This window comes from Lonchura striata, chromosome 6 (assembly GCF_046129695.1).
Source record: "Lonchura striata isolate bLonStr1 chromosome 6, bLonStr1.mat, whole genome shotgun sequence".
Classification (NCBI taxonomy): Eukaryota; Metazoa; Chordata; class Aves; order Passeriformes; family Estrildidae; genus Lonchura; species Lonchura striata.
The window spans coordinates 16,895,601-16,922,894 of NC_134608.1; the positions used below are offsets into that span (position 1 = coordinate 16,895,601).

A 27,294-nucleotide genomic window follows, 5' to 3' on the forward strand; every position below is an offset into this window, starting at 1 on the left:
ATGGACCTATTTTTTTTTCCACCAGTGTTCTTTCCCACCCATTTATTTCAAGTCCGCTTATTAAAGGCTTGTTAAACAGTGCTAAAGTATTTGTTTTGGAAGGGTGGTTAGAACTGGATAGTTGATCTTACTTTGTTTTTTTCTACACCATCTGTGTAAAGAAATTATCCCTGTTGCATGCTTCGTACTATGTTTGTGTATTCTATTTTTATGAAATATTGCAAGAAGGATAAACAGGACTTTCCTATCAGCTAGGATAGATTTATCCCATCGTACAGATAACTCTACGGATATTGTATGGAATCTATTTTGTAAAATACCTCATAAAACAGAATCTCCTTGTTTGGTTACCTAATAACAGTCATCTGAAGTTGGCTGATGGACAGCTACATGAGTGAGCAGGGAAGAAGCATGTTTGCTAAATGTTCTGTTGTTTAAGAAAGAAATCATTCTTTCTGTTTATTTTTCATGTTAAGTACATCTTAACATACATTTGGATTTTATACTTTTGTAAGGGGTTTCTTGTTGTTTTTTTCTGTTTTTTTTTTTTTTTTTTTTTTAATTTATTTTCTTATAAAAATCTAATAGAATTCTTTATAGGAAAATATCTCAAGGACAGTTTCAATTAACTCATTAACTTCCAGTCTTTCACTTTGGTGCTTTACCAGCTGTCACTAAAGTTGTAATCCATATATACTATATGCTTATTTGGACAAATTTTTTTAATTGCCTCATTCTTAGATTCTATATCATAAATTGTTATTATATCAGCCTACCAGAAAAATATTATTTCTTTAAGTATTATTAATTTGAAAACAGAAACTATAGTTGTTTCCCTTCCTGTTCATTGACATTTCAAGTCTCCATTTGACTGTCTCTATAAGGTACTGTTGCCTTTTCCATCACAAATCTGACCAGGACCTCTGTTGGTATCACCTCTTGTCAGAACTTCTGTGTCTTGCAGCCAGTTCTGTGCAATGGCTTTTGTTGCCATTTGCTGTATCTCACTTCCGAGGTGATCTGCACACCTATGACTTGTTTCCATTCTTATCAGAGGCTTCTATACATGTTTCACAATTTCAGAACTATGTAGCAGTTTCTCTTTCAAATCTGTTTGTGCTTTCCTCAGGACCAAGGGACTTGTCAGTAAGTCAAGGTTTGAAAGGCAATTGAAGTATCAGCTTCCTAATTTTATACCCTATTATTGTTAAAGGCAAATATGTTCAAAGCACTTTGACTGTCATCTTCTGTCTGTTCTTGTTTCATCTTCTGCCACTTAGTGGCAATGTAAATAATGTAGCTGTAACTGCTATGTGTCTCAGACTAGTAATAGCCCAAAGTATTTCTGAGACTGTACTTTCAGAATTCCCTATTGTTATAAGAGAATTCCCTATTATATTAATCTCTATTGTAATGGGAGAACAAGGATCAATTCAGTAAAATGGTTAAAAATACTCTTGTGAGCATTCAGAAAGTATTTATGGGTTTTTCAAATGTGGTTCATGGCTTTTCCAGAGTAGTTTATACTGCAGCTTTGGTTAAACATGTCCGCGTTGTTCATTACAGTACTGATGTTTGTATTAATGTATGTATGTATATTAATCATAGAGGTCATAGCAGTGATGCTAAATTGTTGCTCCTGTGGTATGATATGGACTCTGTGGTGATACAGTGTACTGCATTACAGTGTACTGCTACAGATCAGGGAATTTCAGAGGAATATCTTGACAGTAGGAATCACCATCAAATGCAGTAACAAATGCTGACGAATCCAAGGTGAAACAGTTAAATTTATCTCTAGAAAGTCTTTCAGAGTCTTTGTTTTTAGCGCTGTCAATTTCCCAAAGAAATCAAAAATATGATTGAGATTTCTTATCAGCTCTCTGCAATTGATACTGACAGCCAGACAGGCACATCTGGTCAATAATATAAATTTGAATTGATTCTATCATGTAACTGGGTTATTTTTACAAGGATTTACCAGCTTTTGATATGTAGTGCTTTGGAAATGGTTGGCAACGTGTACATGCGTATATATAAAATACAACCTCTTAGTGTATTGCTGAATCTGTGTTCTTATTTTGCAACTTCTGTAAACAATATAATCTCATGTAGATTGGAAAGAGATCCTCTTCTCTTCCTCTACAGGTTGCTAATTTTTAGATACACTGAAACATTTCATTATTCACCTATGGTGCTTTACTGGCTTTTGTAAACACTTCAGCTGTCTTTATTCTTTATCTTTCAGTTATGTCTGCAATCCTGTAAGCTGAATACTACAAGAATTCTCGTGGTATTCTCAGTGTTTCTGTCAGGATGTTTTACCACAGCTTTATGCAAATTGATAATGTGATGGCTTTGCAGAGTAATAAATCCCTGTATTTGGAAATATTAAAGCATAGTGCTTTTGATTTATGTTATTCCTTATTTCTCTCATTTCTTGTGCATTATTCCTATCTACATTCCTCTGTATGCTGTCATTGCATTGCTGCACTGAGTGCTGTTCTTGCTCTCTTCACAGCTGTATGTTCTTTTTCTTTTGTATCGCTTTAAAAAGAATCTACATTTTCACAAGCTAATATTGCATTCTTTGTAAAATGCCAGAGGTTGCAAGGAGCTCATAGGATACACCATTAATAATGCAGAGAAGTGGCTACTTTCCAGCACTCTTCTGTTGTAATCAATTAGTAAATATGTTGTCTGTCAGTTTTTGATATTTGAAAACCCAGTGCATTCCTGGAGTTCGAGTTCAATATTTGAAGCATACAGCAAGCATACCTTTGGATCTGTAATTAATATTAACCTTCCTACACTATAAAGCTAGAGAGTTGGCCAATCAGATAATGATTTTGCCCTGGGCATCTTAGATCAATAAGTAGAAAGAATTCCTCAGAGCCAAAGAGTTCTGTCTGATCATTATCTAAAGAAATGGAAGGAATGAGCAAACACCCTGGGCTGTTAGTAGCAAGGTATAGCTTTTTCTTTGAATAGAGAGTTGATTGTTCTTCCTGTATTCATTATATTGGCAGCATAAATATGCCCTTTGCTCTGAGATCTGAACAGGTATTGGGAAAACTATTGGCAAAAATCTAAGAAACCTGTAAAATTGAAATAGATCTGTAGTAATTTTTTTTTCAGAGATACAAAAAGGAAAGTTATTTGCTGAATATTTATAGCATTGTTTTTCCAAACTTCTCGTAGGCTTAAATTGCTAGGTTGTAGCCACTCTATAAAGAAATCATAAAGAAATACAGTCAGTCTCCTTTTAAATGCTGGCTAATCTTTGAAGCCTCCTGCAATCTGAGAATGCTTTAATCTAGGGACAAAAAGATCTCTAGACAAAAGATTACTGAACAGGTTAAGATACTGAAGAGTTTGAATGCTGCACTCAGTATCAATACTGAGATGGGTGGGAATAAGATGCCAGCACTAGTAAACCTGAATAGGTAATCCCAATCAGGTGCTACTTTCTTCGAATTCATTGAAAGTTAAGGGTTTTCTCCTTTCATTAGAGAGCTTGTCCCAGTAGTAGAAATATGAAGTTCAGTTCCTATCCAGCTTGACAGGATTTAGCCCACAAATAATGCAACTCAGAGTCCTAACCATCAAACTATGTGGGAAGCTGAATGAGATGATCCATTTCTCCTCCTGAAACAGAAACAAGGACATGCTGCCCTGAATGTGAGACTAGGCAGCAAGGAGTGACAAAATATCCTAAACTGCTAAAGTACTTAGCCATGAGCGGGGCTTCAGGTCTCAGTTGCTTGGGTTTTCCTTGAGTTTTGTTTCTATTAATCCAGTGATTTCCCACTCTGAATGTGTAAGTAGTCCCAGAGGTGTGCATTCCAGTCTGAGGGTGTATTCAGGGTGATGCAAGGTAGTGGTGGTTGCACTGCATTGGTTCATACTGGGCTTGTCTATGTTGTACAGTATATATTGTACATTTGCAATTTCTTGAGCAGCCTTATTTGCAATAGTCCCTCGTTTTTTTTTAATCTTCTTGTTACAAGGAATTTATATCTTGGTGGTGTATTGAATGATGTGAAATCTTGAAACAGCACTTCTGTCTGTTTTAAATTCATAATTAGTCAAGAGTAGGTTCTCAGTCAAGGGAGATGGAGTCAGGTTTCTTAGTGAAGTACTTGGGATATTGTTTTCTTAATCTTAACTGTTTGGGGTTCCCTTAATATTTTAAATGCTGGGGCACTTTAATACAAATACAATGCCTACAATTAGTGTAATTAGGCAAAGTAAATAGTAAATTGCTAATTTTATGCTAAGAATTGGAACTGCAATGGATAGCAGCTGACAAGCTTTTAAAGTAGCAGAAGTAGGGAACAGCAGATGGGTTATTTGAGGAGTGCAAGCATGTTATTTTAATGTTAAGTACACTCAAAAAGGAAAGGCATATGGTAACAGGTTTGAAGACAACTCAAGACTTAGTTCACAGTTTAAACATTTACATTTCTTGAAGTGTGATGGAAATTTTTTTTCTTCCAAGAATATTTCACAGAAGCATCAGGCCAATATGTCATTCCTCTGAAAACTATTAAATCTTTTCCTTCCTGACCCTCAAGGCTCTTTTGAGCTACATTAGATTTCCCAGAATCACAGAGCCTTTTAACATTCCTCTCAGTTCAGTGAATAAAAACCTTGTTTTCTTCTTGGAGATGTCCAGGTGGGCATAGAAAAGAATTGGTTGGTACAGGCAGTGTTGGATATACACTGCTGTTTTGTGGGACAGGAAGATATTTATCAACGGAAGGAAACAGACTACCCTATTCTGCTTTCCCAGGGTTAGTTCTAGTTGCACTGCAGTGTGTGGTGCTGGTAAAACTTGTGCTTTTGTGGGGTTTTTTCCCTTGATAAATAGAGCACTGGGAATTATTTGAAGAAAGGATGATAATGTAAGATTGGAGAAGAAGTAGTGATGTTCTGTGCTTGCCAAAATCATATGTTTCAGATTTGTGAATGCATTCTTGTCAATATTTGACAACTTGAATTTTCAAATTCATTCAATTTCAATCCTGTTTATATTGGGAGTTAAATGAATTAGTTATCAGGAATGATTTTTCTGTAAGTCATGAAACACAGTATCATTTGCTTGTGTTTTTTCTTTTTATCCTTGGCTCTTCTATCTTACTTCCCCATCCCTCTTCCCCTTTGGTTGTTGTTATATGCTTTTACTGAATGGTCCATTAAAGAAGACACTGTTGATAGGTAGATAATGCTTTATGTAACAAATTGGTCAGTGGCCTCAGGGTCTTACCCCTGAATTATGTTTGCTAGGCTGTAGATTCTTTGAAACTTGATTGAAAGAGTCCCAGTTTGGGTCATGAGCTGGCTGCTGCAGGGAATTCAAGGCAGGCAAACAAAAAGTTTTCAAGTATAACTAATTTGTTCTGGCTTTAGTCAGAAACTATCTTCATTATAGTTCATAGAGATCTACATTTTCCTAAGGACATTGGGTTCATAATGTGGAATACAGTATACATACACTGCAGCAAAAATCACAGGTCTGACTGCTTTGGGAGCAAATATATGGGGAATAATAGGGTGTGTAAGAAGGCCATCCAATGGATACCAAACATACCTACTTATGATTTTCACAAAATTTTGTTATTTTGGGGCTTGAGGGCTGATTTTGTTGCTTCTTATGCTTTTTTGAAAGTCATGCTTCAAATAGCAATCTGAGCAGCCTATTTTTATTTCATCCATGTTTCTGTGTATATATGGGCTTCCCAGTACTTGGAATCTGTGCGGCTCTTGTTGGAGAAGGTTTGGTGATTGACTGAGTTTAGGACATTTATTTTTTATCAAGCTAAATGCTTTGCTGGAGATTTAAAAAAACTTGATTTGTTTGCTTGACCTTCTGTTGCCAGTGTTGGGCATTTAGTGATTTCAAGGTACTTAAAAATGATGATTTTTCATGTTTAATAATGAACTCTTTATATTTATGTCTTTCCTGATAATAGAACTTTCCTTCAATACTCAACATGGAGTAGACTGTGCAGCATCTCACTTTGCAATTGCAGAAGACACCTCTAAGTTTCTTTGTGTACTTTGATTATCATGGTTGCATCTAAGATCATTGGTGCATAAATACATCCTTTATAAATGTATATGTCTTTCATAGTCTGTCCAGTTTTGTTGTCATTCTCCCTATAGGGAGAAAATTTTTACAATTGTGTAATTTTGTGTTTTGGTGACGAGGCAGGTATTTGGGAGTTGAGTAATGTGAAGCTAGCTGTAAGCTTTCTACAGCAAGTGTTAAAGGGACAGCTATCATAACTGGATGCTCAAATTAATAGTTTGAGACTAGGAGGATCAAATCTCAAACCCCCTGACTGTCTATATTTTAGAAGGTTCTACATTTACTTTACTTTTTATATTAATATAGGTTTAGCTAAAGCATCCCTTCCAGAGAACTTCAATCTTGATCAGAACACATCAAAACCTGGAGAAACCATAGTAGCATGTGGTAGCTTGTTTCAGTGTTGGAGCTGCACTCTTCATTAAGACTGCATTTTTATTTTTAATTTTAATTGATCCCTTATTGGTTTGTTTCCAGCTACTGGTTTTTATATCATAATTTGCTAATCCCTCTGCAATCCTGGTGACTCCATTCTCTTGATGGAGCTTTTGTAGTAAGACCAGTTCTCAGAATCCTTTCTGATAAGAACTTCATGGTACTTGCTGGCAGTAAGGGCATGTTCTCCTGCCTTTCAGTTATTCCTTGCACTGTAGCCAGTTTTCATCACATGTGAGCCAGAACTGCACAAAATATTTCAAAAACATTTATTACATCATTATACAGAGAAGCATGTGCATCACATCTCTTGGAAAGGGTTGTGTTAATTACTTCGAGCATAATTGCTTCACTGGGGACTTCAACTACCTGTGCTGGCTTTCTTATTTTCTCATGGTTAGTTACTTTTATAATGTGTTCCCACATATAGATTGCAAAGGCTGTATTTGTTCCAATGCCTATATATGTCATTTTTAAAAAGAAATTTGGCCTGACAGTTATTAAGCCATGCTGCTGAACAGTTTCTTCATGAAGTTTCCTACTGTGTTTTATAAAGATCTTTTCATTAGGGGCGTATATTACATGTAAATTAGAGTCCTGTTAGATTTAATTGAAATTCTCAAGTGAAGAATTTTAAGGCAGTCAGCTCTACCTTCTCCTTCTAAAAGGAACTATCAACTTGCAGAAGGAAACTATTGTCAAAATCTGGATTGTGAATGAGATAAACACTGGGAACTTCAGGATTTTCTTCTAATTTTAAGTTTTTTCTTCCAAGCTATTTATTTATGAGTAGTTACAAGGATTTTAGAAGGGCACTTTCTCACAGCATGTACTGACACAGAGAAAACTGACCATGCCAAAGTTTGGCTTCCTGCCTACTTCCTCATTTGTTATGTTTCCTGTCAATAATCAGAACTTTTCCTATGAATGTAATTATTGAGTGCAACAAGCAACTTAGCAACTTTCTAACAGTTTATCTAGAAAGGTCAATAGATTTATATTCTTGCAAATAATCCATTCTGAATAATATTTGTTGCACCTTAATTTTGTCTATTCTGTTCACTGCTTCCCCACTGCAATTATTCTCTGGGGTCTCATAGTTAACCTGCTTTAATTTGCACAAATAGTTGACACTATCACAGTTTGTTACAGAAATTACATCAAACTGTATGAAGTACACAGATGAACGTAAGTTCTACATCACCATATTTATTTTTTCCCTTGAATTCAGATAATCTGAAGTCTACGTTGTCTGTTAAAAATGAGTTTATTTTCAGAGTTCAGTATCTTTAGTGTTGCATTCTGCATCATCCTTTTTATGACTTTTTTAGTGCAGAATTATTGTCAAACTAGTTAGTCTAGGATTTTAGAAGTCATAAGATTAGACTTGGTGAGGATTTTTTTGGGTGGCTGGAGGTGTTGTTTGTTTGATAGTTTTTGTGGGGGTTGGTTTTTTTTTGGGGGGGAGGCAGTTTCTTTGCTTTTTTAATATAGTGCTTGGTTTTAAAACCAGAACAACTTCTTTTGAATTATTCTAGCATTTGAGGATTTGAAGTTGTGGGATATATCAAATAAGCACTTAAAAGTGAAAAATGAAGTATTATAGAACTCCACACAGAACTGGTATTTGCCACCTTTCTTTTATGTTCTCATAAGTAACAGGCTATATATCAGAATTGATTATATATAAAGTTTATTATTCTAGTTAAGCTATTGTAGAAATTGATGTGGTTTTCTGGGAAATCAGGCTGTCGTTTGATACATTGTGTGGATTTTTTGTTGCTTGGACCCATATTTATGAGACTGCCAGTATATTAATTATTTCCTAACATTTTAAATAATTGATTGTCATGTAAAAAATACTGTTAGCTGAAATTACTCTTAGAAAACTCTTAAATTATTTTAAAAGGTTCTCTTAAAACTTAGTAAGTTAACAAGTAGGTTAAACATAAACCAAAGTAGTTTCATTTTTAATCCTGCATTCTAATCAAGCTGATCTGATGCATCCTTTTAAATTTTGTTTTCCTAGGGTGGCTCTTGGGTTTCTCAGCAAGGCTTTTGGTGCTTTACACTATAATTTTCAATGCACATACTTTTAAGTGTTATGTACAGCCCTTCCTTATTTTCTTCAAGCTCTGAACAATGTAAATAATCTGTATAATAAGAGAATAATAATGAAATTTGCTTCCAACGCTAACTGCAAGTAGAGCATTCTGATCAATTTTGATCAGGATATGGGGATATGGACTCTTCAGAAGAAGTCTAGTGGAACTGTAAGTTTCCTGTAGGATGTTGCTTAATCTGAGGGACTTCAGAGAGATTCCTGATTACTACTGCATTGGGTGACAGTGCTGTAGCAGGCTGATGCATCACAGTGTGTCATGTTGCTTGATTTGAAGAAAGGATCACATAATGTAAGGCAGGTCTCACCCATACAATAGTGTATTAAATACAGATATCCAGCTATGGCTGATCCAAGCCATTGTGCTCTTACACTGCACAGCAACTTGTGGAAATTGCTGACTTGATCCCAAAAGCAAAACAGCTGGTTTTAAAATGATGCTTGAGGTGAGCAGTATCTGTTCACCGATGTAACTAAGAGTTCTCAGTATTAGTAGTGTTACTTGTCACATAGCAGAGCTCAGTCTTCCATAGTTCAATTTTTTGCTTCATTCAACAGAATAGAAATACCTTCAATAGCTTAAGCCAGTATTGGACCAATTAACTCCTCTTGATCTCCTGACATTGTAAGAGAGTTGCTATAGAAGAAAATTGATGGTTGCAGCATCTTCAAAAAGTGAAACAGGCTGGATGAGAATTAGGACAATAATTGCATTTTGGAGATTCTTAAGTTCTTTGCTACAAATTACACTGTCTGGTAAAGAAAGCTTCAGATCATTAATTAATAGATTAATTTTCACTGATTAGGAATAAAGCAGTAGCAAGAACCTTTGATGGCACAAGGTCCCATTATTATAGTGGTCCTATCTGTAATTCTTTTCATGAACTTACCAGTTGTATTTTAAGAAGTTAGGTTATTTGCACCAGCTCTTCTGTGGTGAAAACAGAACAAACTGTGAGGAAGCAGTCTTTTCTACAACCTAATTATTAATTAGGAGACCTAATTCCCACCCTTAGTGTTTTAATAGTCTAAATGGCCTTTAGATATACTTGTTTTTGTGGAAACAATTTCCTCTAGATAAATCGTTCTTTTCTCTTCCTGCTGCTTGTCTCATCTATATTTATAGAAGGAATTTGTACTTCTTCTTGGCTTTTTTTTTCTGCTATACTAACTCAATGAAGTACTTTTTGTACTCTGTAGTTTCCAGATCACCCTTGCAGCCTTTCTGTGCAGCTGCTCCAATTGGAAATTCCTCGAGTGTGTGGGTTTTTTAGCTGTTACAAGGAGAATTACATATAACATTCCAGGTGTGGTCTCACTGGGATGTTGTACAATAACACTGGGTCGTTCTCTTCCATTCCAGTGAATACTCCCTGAATTGCATCTGGCCTCTTCACAGCTGTCTTACCTTGATGAACCCACTGTTAGGCAGCTCTGGTTTGGAATAATGGCAACACAGATTGCTTCATGCTCCTTCCCTCCTGACAGAATCATTGGCAATATAGATGCTGTTCCCCACTCATTCCAGAAGTGATATTTTCTTTGAAGTTTTATGTTAGAAAGGACAATCCTATGTGTCATTGTTTCCATAATTCTGAGAAATTGATTTTTTTTGACTGCCTGAACTTTAGTCATTCTTAAAGTGTTCCTATTTTCCATTTGTCATAGTTTTCATAGCTCAGACAACATAGGTAAAGATTATGGTGAAGGTTGGGGATTCATTCCTGAATATTCTTAGTTTTTATCCCTTTTAGTAAACACATTTTCCCTTTTTTCCTACATTGATACAGAAAAGCCCTAAAAGACTATAATTTTAGTGTATAATAATCTGTTCAAGTGTAGTTTAGATTTGCTGCATAAGATGCAGCTTTTGGTGTTGCTCTTTTGTCCCCTGCCTGTCCCCTGCTGTTCTTGATAGGATCTCTGCACATTTCTGATGTCTTACTTGCACATCTTCTCAATGATTGGCTTGTCACACATGGAGTTTTACCCATTCAACTTGATATACATATCCTTAAAATGTTTGAGCATCCTTGTGTTAAACACCAGGCTTCTGCTGCATCTTGGATGTCTTTGCTAACTTTCGCTATCAAGTTATTTGTCACTGACATTCAAAGACCTAGTTATTAACCTGTTTGGGATTTTTCATCTTTTATTTAAATAAAAATCCAGTAATATATGGATTAGGTTATGAGTAGCTGTTTTATAATGTCCTCATTAGTTAGTGAGAACAGTCTTGAAGTAATGGAGTAATTTACTGCTTCAGTAGCTATTTCATAAATTTATCAGCCATTAGCTCCAAGAATAACTAAGTCGTTCCACTTAAGAGTTTGATTTGTTCTTCATTTTGTGTCTGAGTAATTAGTCACCTGAAATGATATAATTCACTTTATTTTTAGCGATGTTAAAGATCTGCATCCATAGAAAACACTGTTGCTGGAACAAATTCTCTTTTAGTCTGTCTTTGAAAGAACCTGTTTTACCTACTTCCCTTCCCCAAAGGATTTGACCCAAACAGATTTCTGTTCTTACCTGTTGTATTTATTCTACATCTCTGACACACATTGTTCTACTTTTCATTTATTTTTCTTCAGTACTTCTATTCTTAATAGACTGCTGTTCCACCATGTCAAGGATACTCTGCTACCATGTGCCAGTAATTTAAACTTCTGACTGTCAGACACAAACAGGTAGTTACTGATGTTCATAAAATATACAGTTTAATTTTCCTCCACATATCACTTGGTAGTTTTTATCTATTCTTCATAATTTTAGTAGTGTATCAAAACTTCTTGTAAGGTTCAAAATTCTCTGTGTCTGTAATGCAGGCTGTGTCCCAGAAAAGCTGTTTTCACAGAGGTGTGAAGTTGACCTTTCAGAAAATCTTTTTTCAGATAACCTTACCTCTTGGTTTCTAAAACCTTCCTGGTAATACTTGTCCCTGAGCTGCTTATACCTTCAGCCATGTTTCAAGGGAACTTGATAGAATTAAGGTAATATGTGAGACTTCTTTGTCACATGGTGTTCTTCCTTTCTGTTGCCTCCTTCATCTTCCCTTCCTTCCCCCATTTGTAAAGTATGCATAATTGACAGGTTTTCATTTTATTAACATCATGTTTTAGTTTTCTGAGGTGTCTTAGTACTTTTAAGATTTATAGTCCAAGTATTAATTGGATCCAGGGGAGCTGCTTGATGTGGCTTTATTAATGCGACCTTTTATACTCCCAAGATTATTTTTGCTATAGTGTGGGTAATCCTACACTGGTGTACTTTATTTATTAGATACAATGTCCTAGCCTTTCTGTATTAGAATTGTGAATATTTTTCCATCATGTACTTTGTTTGTTGTTTTTATTTTGGAAAATATGTGAACACACTGTCCTGTTGACTGCCATAATGCACAAGAAACAGGAATGATATTGCAACATGTACTAAGTGCATCCAAAAGCACCAAACTGATGTATTGCTTTCATTCTTACAAATATATTTGTCTTCTGCTGTCTTAATGTTGAATCCTACACTAGTAGCCCAGGTTCCAACATTTTTGTTGCACTGATTCCTATTATGCTGTACCTATGTTTTTAAGTAATTTCTTAATAACCAGATCTCCTCTCTTTCTATCCCCTGCTCCATTTTTCCTCTTAAAATTTGCTTGTTGAATCTTAGCATTTTGCTGACCCTGTGCCTCCCCTCTGCTAAAAAATCCCTAAAACTCTTAAATGCTTGAATACTGTTAATGGAAATTCAGTCTATCTGTAAACTGTACATAATAAAGTATATATTATGATTATTGACTCTAGAATGACTTGCAAATTCAGCGCTTCTGAATTGATTATGTTCCATAACTTTTGTAAAATGCTTTACAATCATAAATTTTAAGAAACTGAGCTTCTATAAGCTCTTCAAACTGTCAAATGTACCATCTTACAGAGAAGCAGGAAAGAGATTGTATTAGACAGATTCCTGTGATTTTGGTTTCAGGTTTGATGCCTAGGTCTTGCTCTTTGGGTGAGGTTTGCATGTGCATGTGTTAAGGGGTAGACTAGTTGAGGGGAGTGTGAAGGAAGGAGGATGTTATTTGTCATATTTCATTTTATCTTCAGTAAAATCATGGATAGACCTAGAGATGTTCTTCTTTCAGGGATTACAGTCACTGTTAAATGAGTATCTAGGGAGAACATCTCTGCCAAATGAAATGCATCTTTAAATGATCCATGTACTTCCCTTTATACTCAAATCCAATTTACTGATAGGAGGAAAGCTAAGCTAGTATAACTGCTCTATGTTACAGAGTGATTACACTGCTCTAGATTCTTACAAGATATCAAGAGACTTCATATGACCTTATGTACCTGGCAGGTGCTCTTAAACTATTTTCTTAAACTCACATAGCAAACTGCCTTTGGTTTCTTCCTCAGTCCCACAGTGCACACGTTGTACACTTAAGGTTGTGTGATTAATGTTTGGATTTACATGCTGGGTAGTTTCTGCCAAGGATGTTCAGTGCAATGCTGAAGATTTAGCTACTATAACTTGATGTAATTTCTTATTCTTGAGAAAACTCTCTGCACTTTTCAGTTACTATTAGCAGCCTCCAAGTTTGTATTTGGGATAAGAAACTTCTGAGCTTTCACACATTCCCCCTCCCCACCCTTCTCAGTCTTCCCACGCAAACCATATGAGCAATCATATAAATTTTTCACTTAGTATGATTAAGGTTGCAGTGGAATAAAATACCAAAGTACACCTGGGTTTTAAAACAGAAAGTAGGCTGACAGTTTTATATGCATGCTCTCCTCCTGCTTTGTGCTCTTTAATCTGTGATTTTGCTAAAAATTGCTTTTAAATTAGTATTTTTCTAGTGTATTATCTGTTCCTAGGTGTTGTAACTCCTAAAATGTACCTACCAATGGATTAGCTCCTTTATTGTCACATTGTATTTATATTCTTTAAATAACAAGGCAGCTGTCTAGGTTAATCTTGGTGGAGAACCTACAACATGATACAGCCTGTAGAATCTTAAAATATCTTTTAACTTCTTTTTCCTTTTCACTAGATTACTGTTTACAAAAGTCAAACTGGAGTCCCTGTGCAGAGGCCCAGATGAAGCACTCCTTACCTGTAAACATATGCTCCAGATTTGGAAATCCTGCTACAATCTGACTAACCCAAGGTAATATGCTGTAGAATGTTGGGCTGCTCACTGCCTTGCTTAGTAGCTTTTCAAGGCAATATTAGGTCAGAAGTCCTGCATTTACTTGTTTTGGTATTTCATATAAACAAACTAATCCTCTGGAAAACTAGAGACTGATGTTCAGAGACACCAGTTGATGGTCATGTGGAATTACCCAGGGGTCTATGAAGTAAACGCCCAAAGCTCCTAAATGCTGCAATGATGAAGGCTGGTTACACAGATTGATTAACTCGAATGAGTTAACCAATTCTCAGTGTACTGGTATGGTCTTGTTTTGTTTCCTGATCAGGGTTTTAGTCTTATATATTGGCTAGTGGAGAGATTGCTTAGTTCAAGGGTTTTCACTGAATAATATGAAGGAGGACAAGACATTAATTAAAAGCATGGAAGCATCGGGGTCCCGTGGATATAAATGATGTATTTGCAGAGTCAGCATGGCTGGTTTTTTAAACAGAGGTCTTGTTTATGAACCTATTTAGGTTCTTCAAAGGGATTAACAAATATATGAATATAAGTTGTTATAGTCCTGTTTGGGTTTCCAAAATGCTTTTGTGAAGGTCTTTTGCCATATATATATTTAGATAAGCTGTGAAACAAATGAGAAGGCAACTTAGCAGAAATCCATGCTGGTACTATTCAATATGTTTATCAAATACCTGGAGTAGGAGACAAGCAGAATTTCCTGCTGTCTGGTTGTTTGAAGGGTTGACAGCCTCTGGAGAAGAGATGCTACATCAGAAGAACTTTGTACCAGGTAGCATTAGATACCTTTGTAGTAGTATGATGGACATTCAGTTTTTCCTGTACTTTGATTCCAGTCATGTAAACACATTAATCTCTTTAAGAAGATTGAGAGAGTTAACCAAATGGCAGAAGAGGGAAAACTGCTTCCCTGATTGTGGAGCTAGTGAGCATTCAGAGCAGCAAAGTTTGGGGGGTGTGGCAGGAAAAGCCTGGGAGGGTGCCTGAGTCAGTCGCGGCATATTGAGGGACCCTGACACTGCATTGTGGAGCAGGGAGCATCACTCAGGTTACAGAAAGCAAGTATGTCAGCAACCAGAAAGGTTTGAGCTGAATCTTTTCAATTCAAAGTGACTGAACGAGGAGTAGGGGCCAGGGAGAAAATTTCTCTTCTAACCTAGTGGGTGGTGCTGTATTTTAGTTAGCTGGTTGTGTGTGTGGGCAGGCAGGGTTAAGAGTTTAGTACCAGAATACTGCACTTTGCAGAATAGCTACAGTTTTTTGCAAGCCTAATTTCAGACTGGCTTTGCATGTACTCCAACACAACTTTTCACCTTCCATCTCTGCTGTTATATCCTTTACACATATCGGGGCTCTAATCATAACTTGTCATTACTGCGTTGTTGTTCTTGTGCTAAGAGCTACCGCGCCGTGTTAAACACACTTTAAGTAATGCCTCCTTCAGGCATCAGCAGTGACTGTGAAAACTTACTCTTGGCTGTGTCAGCTTCAAACAGCAGTGGTTGATAACTCTCCTTGGCACCATTCTCCTTCAAGAACATCTAAGTGGAAGAATCAGTGAGGACTATTTTCATCTGATTTTTTTTTCATACTGACTTTTTTTATCTTGACATCTTAAGTCCTTTCTTGAAGTTATGGTAGTGCATTAGAATCCAATTCAGAATGGAATGAACACGAACTGTGGATAAGTGTTGTGATGGAAGGAGGCAGGTTTCCCAAATCACACATTCAGAGTTACATCAATCAGTGAATAAGGATACTGAGTTGTAGTCTTCCTTTGGCTGGTCTGTGTGAAATACAAGGACTGAGTACCTACATATTGTATCATGGTAATCCAGATCCATCCAACTCTTTTGCAGGGGTAACAGTTATCACTCAGACCTGGTGACTGGGAAGTTCTCTTCACCTAGCTGCACTCCTCTTATACTGAAGAATGATGATGTAGGATTGTTGTGAAAGCTTTAATTTTTCAACCTTTTAACACAAACTTCATTTTGTTGCAAAGCCCCATTTGAAAATTATGTCTCCCACTGGAAATAATGAGAGATGTTTTAAAAAAAGTTCTTTAAGCCAGTATAAAAGGTCTTTAAATAATTTGAACCCTTTTTATAATGTTGTTCTTCAAAGATTTAAATATCTTTTATTCTTATTTGAAATACCTGTTTCTATTATGATTTAGACTGAAAAATAATTTGGCGTATCATTCTCCCAATGAGATAAGAATTTACTTTTTTGATAAGCTGTGGGTTATATTAAATATTTCCTCTGCAATGAATCAGATTTAGTGGGATCATGGGTTCAGTGTCCTTAATATAAATAAAAATAAATCACAAATACCCAGATATACTTTAAAAAGGGCTAAATGCAATACGGTGAATTACCTTTTCTCAGTCAATATAGAACTTTTGTCTTTAATTGACATACAATCTTTTTTTCTCATGAGATAGTTAATATGACTTTTAAAATTATTTTGTGGTGCAAGGCTTGGAGGTTTTAAGTGTTTTACTTTAGCCTACTGCTTAAAATGCATTAGAAAATAGTTGAATTCTTTTCCACTTTATGGTTTGCATTCAAAAAAGGAACAAACCACAGTTCCAGTGCTGTGCTTAGAAGATATTGACAGTAGGTCTGGCTCTACTTGTCAGCAACATTTGGCATGTGGTTGCATGTGGAATGAGGAAGTAATTACCACAGAAAATTGACACCAAGTGATGTAACAGCCATAGCTGATAGTGCATGGCCCAGAAAGTTCCCCTCTGTTTCCTGTGGATTTCTATGATTATGTCATTTTGTAAGGAAATATTGCAGTAATGTCAGAGTAATGAAAAATTTTAATTCTACCATTTTAGCAACAGCTCTAAAAAGAGGGAATGTTGTTTCACTGACTTTTGCAACTATTAAGAACTGTTGGGAAACTTCCAAATTCAGAAGGAGGCAGTTCTAAAATTAAGACAAATGGAGAAATGTGCAGAATTCCAGACATGCAGTTTAAATTAAAGTTTCTCAGGCTTTACTTTAAACTATTTCATACAGTTCTTTCTCTTCAGGGAGAATTGGACAAAATATTGCACTCTGCTAAGTTGGGCTAACAGTTCAGCTGCTTTAAATCTTAATTACTTTTAAGTTTGTGGGGTGGTTTGGTTCTCAATGAGGTTTTAAAGAAAATATTTCTTGATAATGAATAGTACTAGACTTAACAATCCTAAAAATGAAATTACTATATTAACCACAGAATGTTAAAGAAGGAATGCCCATATGTGCTTCCTTACATGTTGCTGACAATGTATCTCAATGCTTGCCTCATCTGAAGGAGAAAAAACACTTAGTTCTTCAGTCCCTGTTCTTCTGCTGAATTTTTAATAGTAGTTCTAGGAGCAGTAAGTTTTCCTGCAAGCATATCTACAAGAAGCCTGAGGGGCAGATACTGATTTACTGCTAAAGTAGAGGTTAAGTGCATTTGCCCACAGGTGCAATCAATAAAAATCACTCGTACTGCTTATGCTCCTGAGATGTTTGAAGTGTTCAAATGGTTTTCTGCTATGCTGTTAGAGTCAAGTTGAACATTAGGCAGTTAATATGTATATGTGCATATATTAAGAAAACCTGAAAACACAAAATTAAACCAGCCCTTTATAACGTCTTTACCTAAAATTAGATGTCCTGGTTTTAGTGTTTCTATTGACTCTGGAGAAAGTGTGGATTTTCAAACTTACACCTGCTCTCTCGGCTTTCTGTGAAACCTTCACCCCATATCATGTAAATATAATACAATAGATTCTTTCTGTAGAGCTGTTAGTTATCAATTGAATTAAAAGCCACTATTCCCTTTTTAAGTGTATTAATTATGAAAACAGAATTGCTGAAGTAAATAAGGATTTAATTTTGCTCAGCTTAATTCTGTTTTAATGCAACTGGCTTAATTCACTGTGAGTGGTTAGTAGTGCTTGGTACTAAATTTGGTCATAGCAGTAACTTTTATAGCAAGAACCTTTGTGGGAGTAGGGCAGCATGCAACTTGTATATCAGTATATAATTTTGTATTTTAATAGCTTACAATTTCTGTACTTCATTACAGTGATTCTGGACGTGGGAGCAGCTTGTTAGACAGAGCAATTGCTGATAGACGACAGCTCAATACAATTACATTACCAGATTTCAGTGATCCTGAAACAGGTAAGAACTGCATATAAACAATAAAATAGGTTAAATGATCTGGCCATAGCTAGATTTCACATTAGTTATTTTTTTGATTTTGCAAAATGAAGTTATATTTTTGTTATTGTCATATTAGTGGAAATAGACATTGTGTGATATAAGGTTTCTTTTTCTTCTTTTTAATTTATGAAGTACTTGCTGACCATGTTTTCTGAAAGTTAAAATAACTGTGGTGTGGATCTGGCTGAGTTTAGTAGTATTTCCTTATGCAAGGGCTAAAAATTAGTATGCTGAACTAGCCTACTTGCCAAAGTCCTGTGCTTTTTCGTTCATTCAGTATTTTCACATTTTTGTTTAAAAGATAGATTTTTAAAAAATTAGAGACCTTTGAATCTCAAAAGAATAAAAGACATAGTTTTGAATTAATTAAAATCTCAAATATATATTAAAATATAATTACATGTGTGGCTAGGCTTACTGTGGACATATTTTGGCATTATAAGCAAAATTTATTTGTTGTAACTCATACATACTGTGGTATTTTTATATACATATAAAAACTGTGCTGTGCAGGTATGCTACATAAAAGCTAAAATTGTTACACGTCCGTAAATACTGACAATATATAATTTGCCTGTATGAATATATTCTGTTATCCCAATGCAACTAATGTACCTTAGAAGTTACGTATTCAAAAAGTACATGAGCCATACATTCTGCCAAGATTTTAGAAGGAATTACCATGATATGCTAACTCCAAAAACGTTTGCTATATCTTACTTGTGTTCTAAATACTGAGTTTTCTTTTTTCTGGGTTTTAAAACCAACAGAATGCTTTTTCTGGGACCTTTCAGGGAGTTATTTCTGCTCAATCACTATTTGACACAAACAGCTTATGGGAAAATTTGCCAGTATATGAATTTGCCAGTATATTTGACCTATAAATTAAGACACATTGAAATGTGTACTGTATGTCTAGTATCACAATGGTGCAGTAGAGAAAAATCCAATTTAATTATTTAACTTCTGAAAATTAAAATTGGATTGAATGTTCAATTTTCAGTGTAGTGTTCTGTGCTTGCTATAGTGCACACAGTTTTAATTGCAAAGATCAGGTCACTTGGTTTCAAGAATAGCAATATGATATGGTGTAATTAACATGGAATCTTCTGTCTTGTATTCATATAATTAAAAGGGGTAAGATAACATATCATGCTATGGTGATCATTCTGTATTCTAGTCTAGCTGATTGTTTCATTTTTAAGAGCCTAACTAGGTTTTATAGGTTTCATATATATAGATAGATATAACTATAGATAAAGTTTTATGCGTTCAAAAAATGCTTGTTGGGGATGGTTGTTGTGAAAGGTTTTTGTGGCTAGTGGTGGTTTTTGTTTCTTTTTCAGTGGGGGCATACAGCTCTAGATTTATACCTTCAGGGTGTCCCAGTTTATGTCTGCCATACTTGAGAGCACAGTGAATTAGTGCACTTTAAAGACTGCATATTCCTCAATGCTTTTAAGTAAAGATGAACCCTCATTCAAAACAGTAAGCTTTTCAAGCAGCTTGCCCCAAATTCAAATCCTGCAGCCAATATCCTGATCTAAATAGGATCTCTGCACACATTCTGATTTTTCTAGCAGGTCCAAATTGTATTTTTTCTGAATCTTAGCTGTATTATTAGAACTTAACTCTGTTGTTAAGGGGAACAAGATGGAAAATTAAAAATATGGGATCAGTTTTTGATTATTTATTTTATAAAAGGTAATTGTGAAGGATCAGTTGGTAGATGTCCCTTATGGTTTTTTTTCCGTTTTTTTTTTTTTTTTCCTTTTTTTTTTCTTTTTTTTTTTTTATGGAAGCTGGAGTTGATGTTGGTGTTTTTTAATTGTTAATTTTAGCAGAAGAAACTGTGTTGCAATATCAGTACTTAATTTCTGGCAAGGACTAGAACTTTGTTATCTACTGAATCTATGTAATTATATATAAAAAAGCTCCAGATCCAGTATTTGTCCAGAATTCTTCATCAGAATATTATATAAACATTTTGTAGGAATTAAAAGAAGATGGTACTACAAGAATAAAAACAGTCAAGCTTGTCATAGTATTTGAGAAAGTTTAATAGACTTTCAGACTGTCAGTAAAATATTATGCACAACAGATAGATGATAGAAACGATAGATGGTCAAGATGTTAGACCTGTGTAGGGCTGAAAGGGCTCACTTGCAAAATCTGTGGATCCACAGTGTTTAGAAATGCAGAAGGAGTTTGGCAAATAAGTAAAAAAATGTTAAAATGCAAGAAAGTTCTGGCTGAAAATCCTCTCGGGATGGAAGTGTTTGTCCCCCTCCTTGTTAAACTACCTCATGTAATGCTACTTTGTGAATACATTTCCATGTCTGGATATGTGTGAACATTTGGAAATTTTTCCCTTCATAACTTTGTTTGCCGTCTGTGATGATGATGATGATGATCCCTTTTGCCTGTCTAGTCTGAATTCAGTCATTTAAGTACCAAGAAACGAGAGCTAAAATTCAAATTTGAAGTTTATGTAAAATCCTTACAAAAAATCCAGGTACAATGGGTGTAAATTCTTCTTATTTTTAAATTTATCAATTTAGCAGAAGGTGACCTTTTAAAAAAAGATTGAAAACTTGCTTTATATGGAGCTCTTTCCAATCCTATAATGATTAAGTGATTGAAGTTTAAATTTGTGTAGCCTTTAAAGTATCAAAAGAGATTGTGATTTTCTTACAAGTCTAGACTGTTGATTCTAATGTCCTGATCAATAACTGTGTCCAATTTACTTTAAGCTTGTCTGTTTCAGTTGGCTTGCCATGAGTGGCATGCAGTTATATTTGTATATATCAATGAAGGAAAAAAATGTAGAGGGGAAAAAAAAAAAGCTTTGATGAATCAATCAATCAATCTCACAGGGGGACAGACACATTTCACATCCAAGGACATACAAAAATATGCAAATCTCTACAGGCTAATTGGCTATTTGATTCAGAGAAATTGCAATCAATCTTTTTAAAAACTTTTTGTCCCATTTGCTTTCAGTCCACCAAGTTTATCATATGAAGAAACAATATAACCTGAGTTTTAGATTTTGACCTTTTTTTTCACTATATATATTTTTTTAAATTTATGCCTTGGAACATAAGGGGAAAAAATATTTGCTTTTTAAATCTAACTTAGTAGGAAAGGAGAGCATAAATAAAGGGGTATTTTTGTTATTTTTGCTTTCAGATGTGATATTTATTTTATGTAGGAGCCTTCGATCTTACTGAATAGTGAAACAAATGCTTTGCGTTTTTGGCATCCATGAGTCCATTAAACCCAGTTGGATCTTTTTTCTTTCCTGTCCCTCTCCACACCCCCTTACCATTCTCTTTGTTTCACTTTTTAGCCTCTGATACTTCCTCATCTTCTCTCTCAAGAACAGAATCTCCTCTCCAACTGTTTGTATCTTCTCATCTTCCTCATCCTCATCCTAAGCCAGACACCTTTGTCTGGCCCCATGCAGCCTCTCCATACTGTGACCAAGTTCCTGAGCCCTGTTCACCTACTCACTGTAAATTGGCTTTCTATTCCTGATGAGCTTGTTTGTGCTGTATTTTTCTGATAATCTTCATACCTGATAAACCGTGGTTGAATAGATTATGTTTCAACAGTGTCAGTGAAATCTGGCCTTTCAGCTGCTTTTCATTAAATACTGCATGGGTTTTAAGAGTTTCATCAGAGAAGACTGTTTTATTCATCCCAAAAGATGTAAAGCTACAGACATATTTAATACTCTGTTCTCATGAGTGTTACAGAGAATTATAGGTGTTCAGTGAAAGAGATTATTGGCCAAGGCTGCTTTGTAGCATTTACTGATGTAAATTATTTCCAGTGCTGGCATCTTTTGCCTAACGAGACTGTCCCTGCCACAGAATGTCCTCTTATTTGAACAATTTTTAATAACTTAATTTCAGAAAGCCTGTCACTAATTACAACAAAAACATTCCCTGAAAATTCACTCAAAGGAAACCATTGCCTGAATATCAGTGTGTATCATGATGCAAGTAGGGCATATTGGATTGATTTGGAGGAGGCATAAAGAGCAGTGAAAATCAGCATTCTGCTGTTTCAAGTCAAGAGCCTTTCTGTTAATTGAAATTATGCCAGTTTAAACCAGCTATAAGATTGGTCTCCATGGTGTTTAAATACAAAATGTACACTAATGCTGCTGGGGTAGTTCAGGTGACAGGTAAAATCAATGTAGTTTTTCAGCCTTTTCCTTTTAACTCCTTTTAATTTCTTTTAAATTGTCCTTCACTAATACCTTTATACATAGCACTTTTTTGTCACTGAATTTACTATAGTCTGATTTTAAGAAGTTATTTTTGACACCTAGTCGTTAGACTGGTTTCATGTCAAATATATTAATTCCAAGCAAAATGTAGCAAATAAATCTTAGTGTATTAGCAAAATTCACTTGTTAAATAGCTGACATAAGACCAGGGTTTTGAAAACACTAGTTCATATGTAAGCCTGTAACTGGAACTGCCAGGAAATCTGTGTCCTACAGAACTTTGAGTCTGACTTCCTTGAAGCATTTGAATAGCTGATTAGCTGCTATTACAGGTTTGGCTGTCATTGAGTTGAACTTCTTCATACCTATACTATAAACAGTACATCCCAGTTAACTTGTTCTTTGCAAAGCTAAGTTAGTAAGAACCTACTCAAGAATGAAGGCAAACTGAAAGAATCATGAAGTCAGAGCACAGATTCCATTATGTGGAGCCCAAGTTTTCAATTTCCAAGCTACTGTATCCTCAGGGAAAGGAGCTTCTACCATTTGTATGAAAAGTAGCAGAACCATGAAAAAGAAGAAAAAAATATATTGGAGTCCTTTGTATGGTGTCAATAATTAATGAAAGTTAAATTAATGAAAGTTAAACTTGCCTCAGTAAGGAACAGTTTCCCTGGATGCCTGTGTTAATATGATTTCAGGAGCTGAAAATCTCATGTTCTGTATCTTGCTCAGTTGAATTTTTTTTTCTCTAGTGAAAGAAGCCAAGGGCATTTTGTATTACTGACTTGACTTTCAATTTCTGTTGAACAGGAACATGATTTTAGAGGTGTACCATCTTACTTAATTTTTTTATCTTTTGAAATCCTGTAAACCTGATTTACAGTTTGAAGGTTATCAGAAATCCTTTCGCTTTTTTGAATTTCTGGCTTATACATCTCTATATAACTTTTTTTTTTTCTTCTTACTTTGGATTGTAATTTGTGGTTTGATCTATCCAAAGGCAATCCATCAGATGCTTACTTTCATGGGGTTTACTCCCTTTTTTCAGTTTGTAAGTAGTATTGACTGTGCAGTTCTATTAATTTCTGAAGGACTAAAATCACCTTTTCCTTTAGCACAAGACGTACATGTTTTGTCCATCAGTAGTCGAATCTTGATGTGTAAAGCAAGGCTGATGCTCTTTGCCCATTCAGTCACCCTAAGGGCTGTAATCTTACGAGACCTGAATGCACTCAACTAACACTTGCATTTAATAATTAAAGAGGCAGTATTCATTTCTAGAGGACTGCAAATAAAGATATATTAGGCAGGTCTTGTGTAACACAATGGCCAATTGCCAGTATACATTGTATTATACCACTGCTGTTCCTAAAGAATTACACTGATCCAGAACGCAATATTGCAGCTACTGTCATGACTCATAATAAGCTATTTCTTTTGTGGTATGAGTTTTGCATGTAAAATAAATGAAGAGTACACTTTGAAATAATGAAATTATGAAAGCAGACTAAATAAGAAAGAATTAAGAATATAGATCAATAAAAATAACTTGTTTTAATCAAGATGTGAATTAATATTCTTTTTCTCCAACCAGTTACCTTGTAAAGCTGTGCTCATAGCATTCAATTATATTTTTCATTGTTTACTTTACCTTTGCATAAATTTTTTGGGGTAATACAGGAGATCAATTTGGTGGAGGAGAGAAAAGCAAGAAGATACATAAGCCACATAATTGACAGTGACTAAGCACAGAAAATCTTTTCCAAGGAGCTGAGAGGATGCTTTGTGAATAATGCTGTCCTTGCCTGACTACTGTCATCTCCATGCACAACTTTGTAGTAAAATATAAGATTGTTTTGTAATTTGTGATTGTGAAAGGTATCTCAGGCTCTTAATGAATTTTAAATGAAAAAAAAAAAAGTGAAATTTGGTTAAATTTGCCAATCTGTCTTATCAAATGCATCACTTCAGGGATGTATTAGTCCTGCAGAAGGTGCTGCCTCTTTGTATTATGTAATTGCTTTTCTTACAGTTCTCTGTGTGTCACATCACTAATGTTCTTACTTCCACCTCTTTGTGTGCATGTAAAGTTGAGTCATGGGGGTTTTCATCTTTTCTCCTGCATGAGCATTGCAGTTAAAGCATTTTTTTCTTTATGTAAATATTGAAATGTTTAAAATGGGATGAATGTAAAACTGTTGAGTAACATTCTCTGTTATGGCATAAAAAGAAATCCTGCCATAGTGATTTTGTGAATTGATATGATCATGTTCCATGAAGGATTACAATCCATTCTATTACTCATTTTCAGAAGGGAAATTGATGAACATAGCAAAGTTATTTTGATTTTCTCAAAGCTGTCGTGCCATCTAGGTCCTGATAGAGTCCACATATTAGTTTACGTCCATTACACTGCCTTGTGAAGAATTTATGTGGAAATGACCAAGGAAAGAACTGAAGAATTCATAACACGCTCATTTACATAGGGTGTGTGGTGTTTATAAATGGTATTTAATGGGAGAGTTCATGTGAACTCTTTTGTAACATTTATGAAAAGCCCAAAGAGAATAAATTGATTCACAAAAGTTTATCTGTAGGTGTGACTTGGAAAGGAAAGGTTTCTGTGACATGACTTAACTTTTTGGGTAAATTGTTTTTGTTCAAGGCTCTTGGTAGGTTTTCTATTTGAGATTGACTTGAAACATTGAATCTGCAACATGGTTGTTGCAGAAAGGATATTAGTATGATGAGAAGAAACTAGGTTCTGTGCAAGTGCCATTATAGGAAACTTGAGTGGCAGGTTATACCTTTTTTTGTTTAGGAGCATTTTGTCACGTTAAGACCTCCTGTCACACTTTGCAATGTGATCGTGATTCCAGATTTTAAACAATTTAGCTGGTGAATTCTAGGTCTTGCAAAGACAGTCCCTGTTTCACACTTTGCCATTTTAGTATAAACAAATGCTTCAGAACAAAGCTAAACAAATGAAAGTGAGTAGCCAGGATCTATTTTGGTGATATTTTAATTTTCCATGCTTCATGATTTCCCTTTCAAAATAAATACTCTTTGCTGCTTCTGTTATTTGTGAGTCTTAAATGTTGTGCTATAACAGCAGGTATAGAAATTATCAGGAGGTGCAAAGGTATTTTTGTGCATGAAAGATCAGTAAAATTTTAAATGAGAAATTGCTGCAACTCTACCTGAGAATTTGAAGCAAACTACAACAGAGTAAACTGTAAGTGAAAGTGAGATATGTTTGTGTTTGTCTGTGGGTCCTGACCTCAGATCAAAGAAAGACAAATGCAGATAAGACCAAGAAAAGAGAGCAGAGCTAGTGACAAAATGAACAGGGAACCTCCAAAGAAACTGGCTACATAGGATCTATAAAGCCTCAAGGAGACTCTAAGACACACTTGTTCCCCTCAGTTTCTCACAAGCCGCTTCGTGTCTTTACAATTTCAGTTGTATCTGATATTGCTGTATGTTTTAGAATTGTCATTAGAATACAAAGATCTGAACCTGTTATTTCAGGACATCTTGGGTTAAGGCAAGGGTACAGATAAGTTAGCACTAATATGAAAATACTTGACTAAAATTTGAAGGAAGGTAGGAAAAAACTTCTTAGTACACAAGATCTTTAAATTATGTTTAGTTTATGAAGTGAAAAGTTGACTAAATGTGTTTTAACAAAAAGAGCCAGAAATTAGTCAGATGACACCTAATTGTGGGAGTACTAAAGTATATAGGGCTTTATGGGTTAGAGTGTTAGCATGAGTGCAATGACCCTGAAAGATGCCTGGTTGACCATTGCTTTGTATATGTGTGCATTTTCTTCAGAGAAATAATTGCTGCAATATGTTAAGGAATGCCTTTTTCCTAAGGAGGAAATAGAAACAATTTGAATAATACCGCTTCAAAGAGAAATTTTAGCAATACTTACAAACTTTTTTTCATCTTTTTCTGCCACTCCTTATAAAGTCCAGGGTAGGAAGCACTCAGTATTCACTCTGTTTAATTTTAATACAGATGGCACAGAAACTCATAAGAATCTTATCACAGTATAGTTATTTTTTATAAATAAATTGACATAAAAAAAGTTTTAATATATTATCATATGTGCTTTAGTACTGGAGGCTTAAAATTCAGCAGCACATTTTCTATATTAAATTACCTGTGGCTTGGCTAGCAGTCAGAATCCTGGCTTTAAATAATAGAAAATATAGGCCCTTTTTAACATTGAATTGTATAGTTACTTTTCCAAAGGAAGGGATTAGGTGATCTTTGTTATGGCAGTGAATTGCACCTTTTCTTTACAAATTGTGCTGGTGAGAAGAAGGTGCTTTCACTATTAGTCCCTGAAAGGCTAACAAGTGCTTCACAGAAATGGCTGTCAGACAAGAAGAGGGTTACTCATAACTAGTGCTTGTTTTTGGTACACTTGCTAGTATTTTTCTTATAACACACTTCATGTGCTTCTTGCTTAGACTTCCCTTTTAAATTTCTTCAGAATTTAAGCTTTAAAATGGGAGACAAAATTAACTGTAGTGAATGTTCAGCTGTGCAAGCTGGACTTGGAGTTGTTTCATCAGCAAGTAAAAAGGAAAGCAAACTCTACTGCCAGACACTGTTTCACATATCCAGGGCAATTCCTTGTTCATAATGACATGAAATGCTAATTATGTCCTGTGCTGCTTTTCCTTTGTTTCTTTCAATTAAGGGAACTATGATGCATACTTTCAGACTAACTTCTTCTTCCTATTGATCTGGGTACTAGGAATTTCTGGTGCTTTCTGGTTTGCTGATTTATCTCATCACACTTAAAAATTTACATTTAATATGACAGATCTCTTCCCATTAAAATACTTAGAAAACCTGTGATCTTGAGAGTGAAGGTTTTATTTATTTATTAACTTGTAATGATGAGGACAAGCTTTTGGGGTGCAGTTCAACTTGTACAGGATTCAATACTTTCTTTTGGAGTATCTGCCATTGTTGATCATTATGGATAT

The 27,294-nt window shown here is 35.1% G+C and overlaps 1 protein-coding gene across 3 annotated transcripts in view; it reads left to right on the plus strand.

Annotated features, from left to right (window-relative positions):
* TTC7B (tetratricopeptide repeat domain 7B) overlaps positions 1-27,294 on the plus strand; it is a 119,983-nt gene that overhangs the window by 62,050 nt on the left and 30,639 nt on the right. For 2 of the 3 annotated variants that reach the window (XM_021531932.2, XM_021531933.2), the window contains 2 exons: positions 13,708-13,824; positions 17,903-18,000. In XM_021531932.2, the coding sequence (XP_021387607.1) occupies positions 13,708-13,824; positions 17,903-18,000 (215 nt within the window). Of the gene's footprint in view, positions 1-13,707; positions 13,825-17,902; positions 18,001-21,394; positions 21,560-23,285; positions 23,337-27,294 lie in introns of all 3 variants that reach the window. The other variant, XM_077783987.1, reaches the window with a different exon arrangement.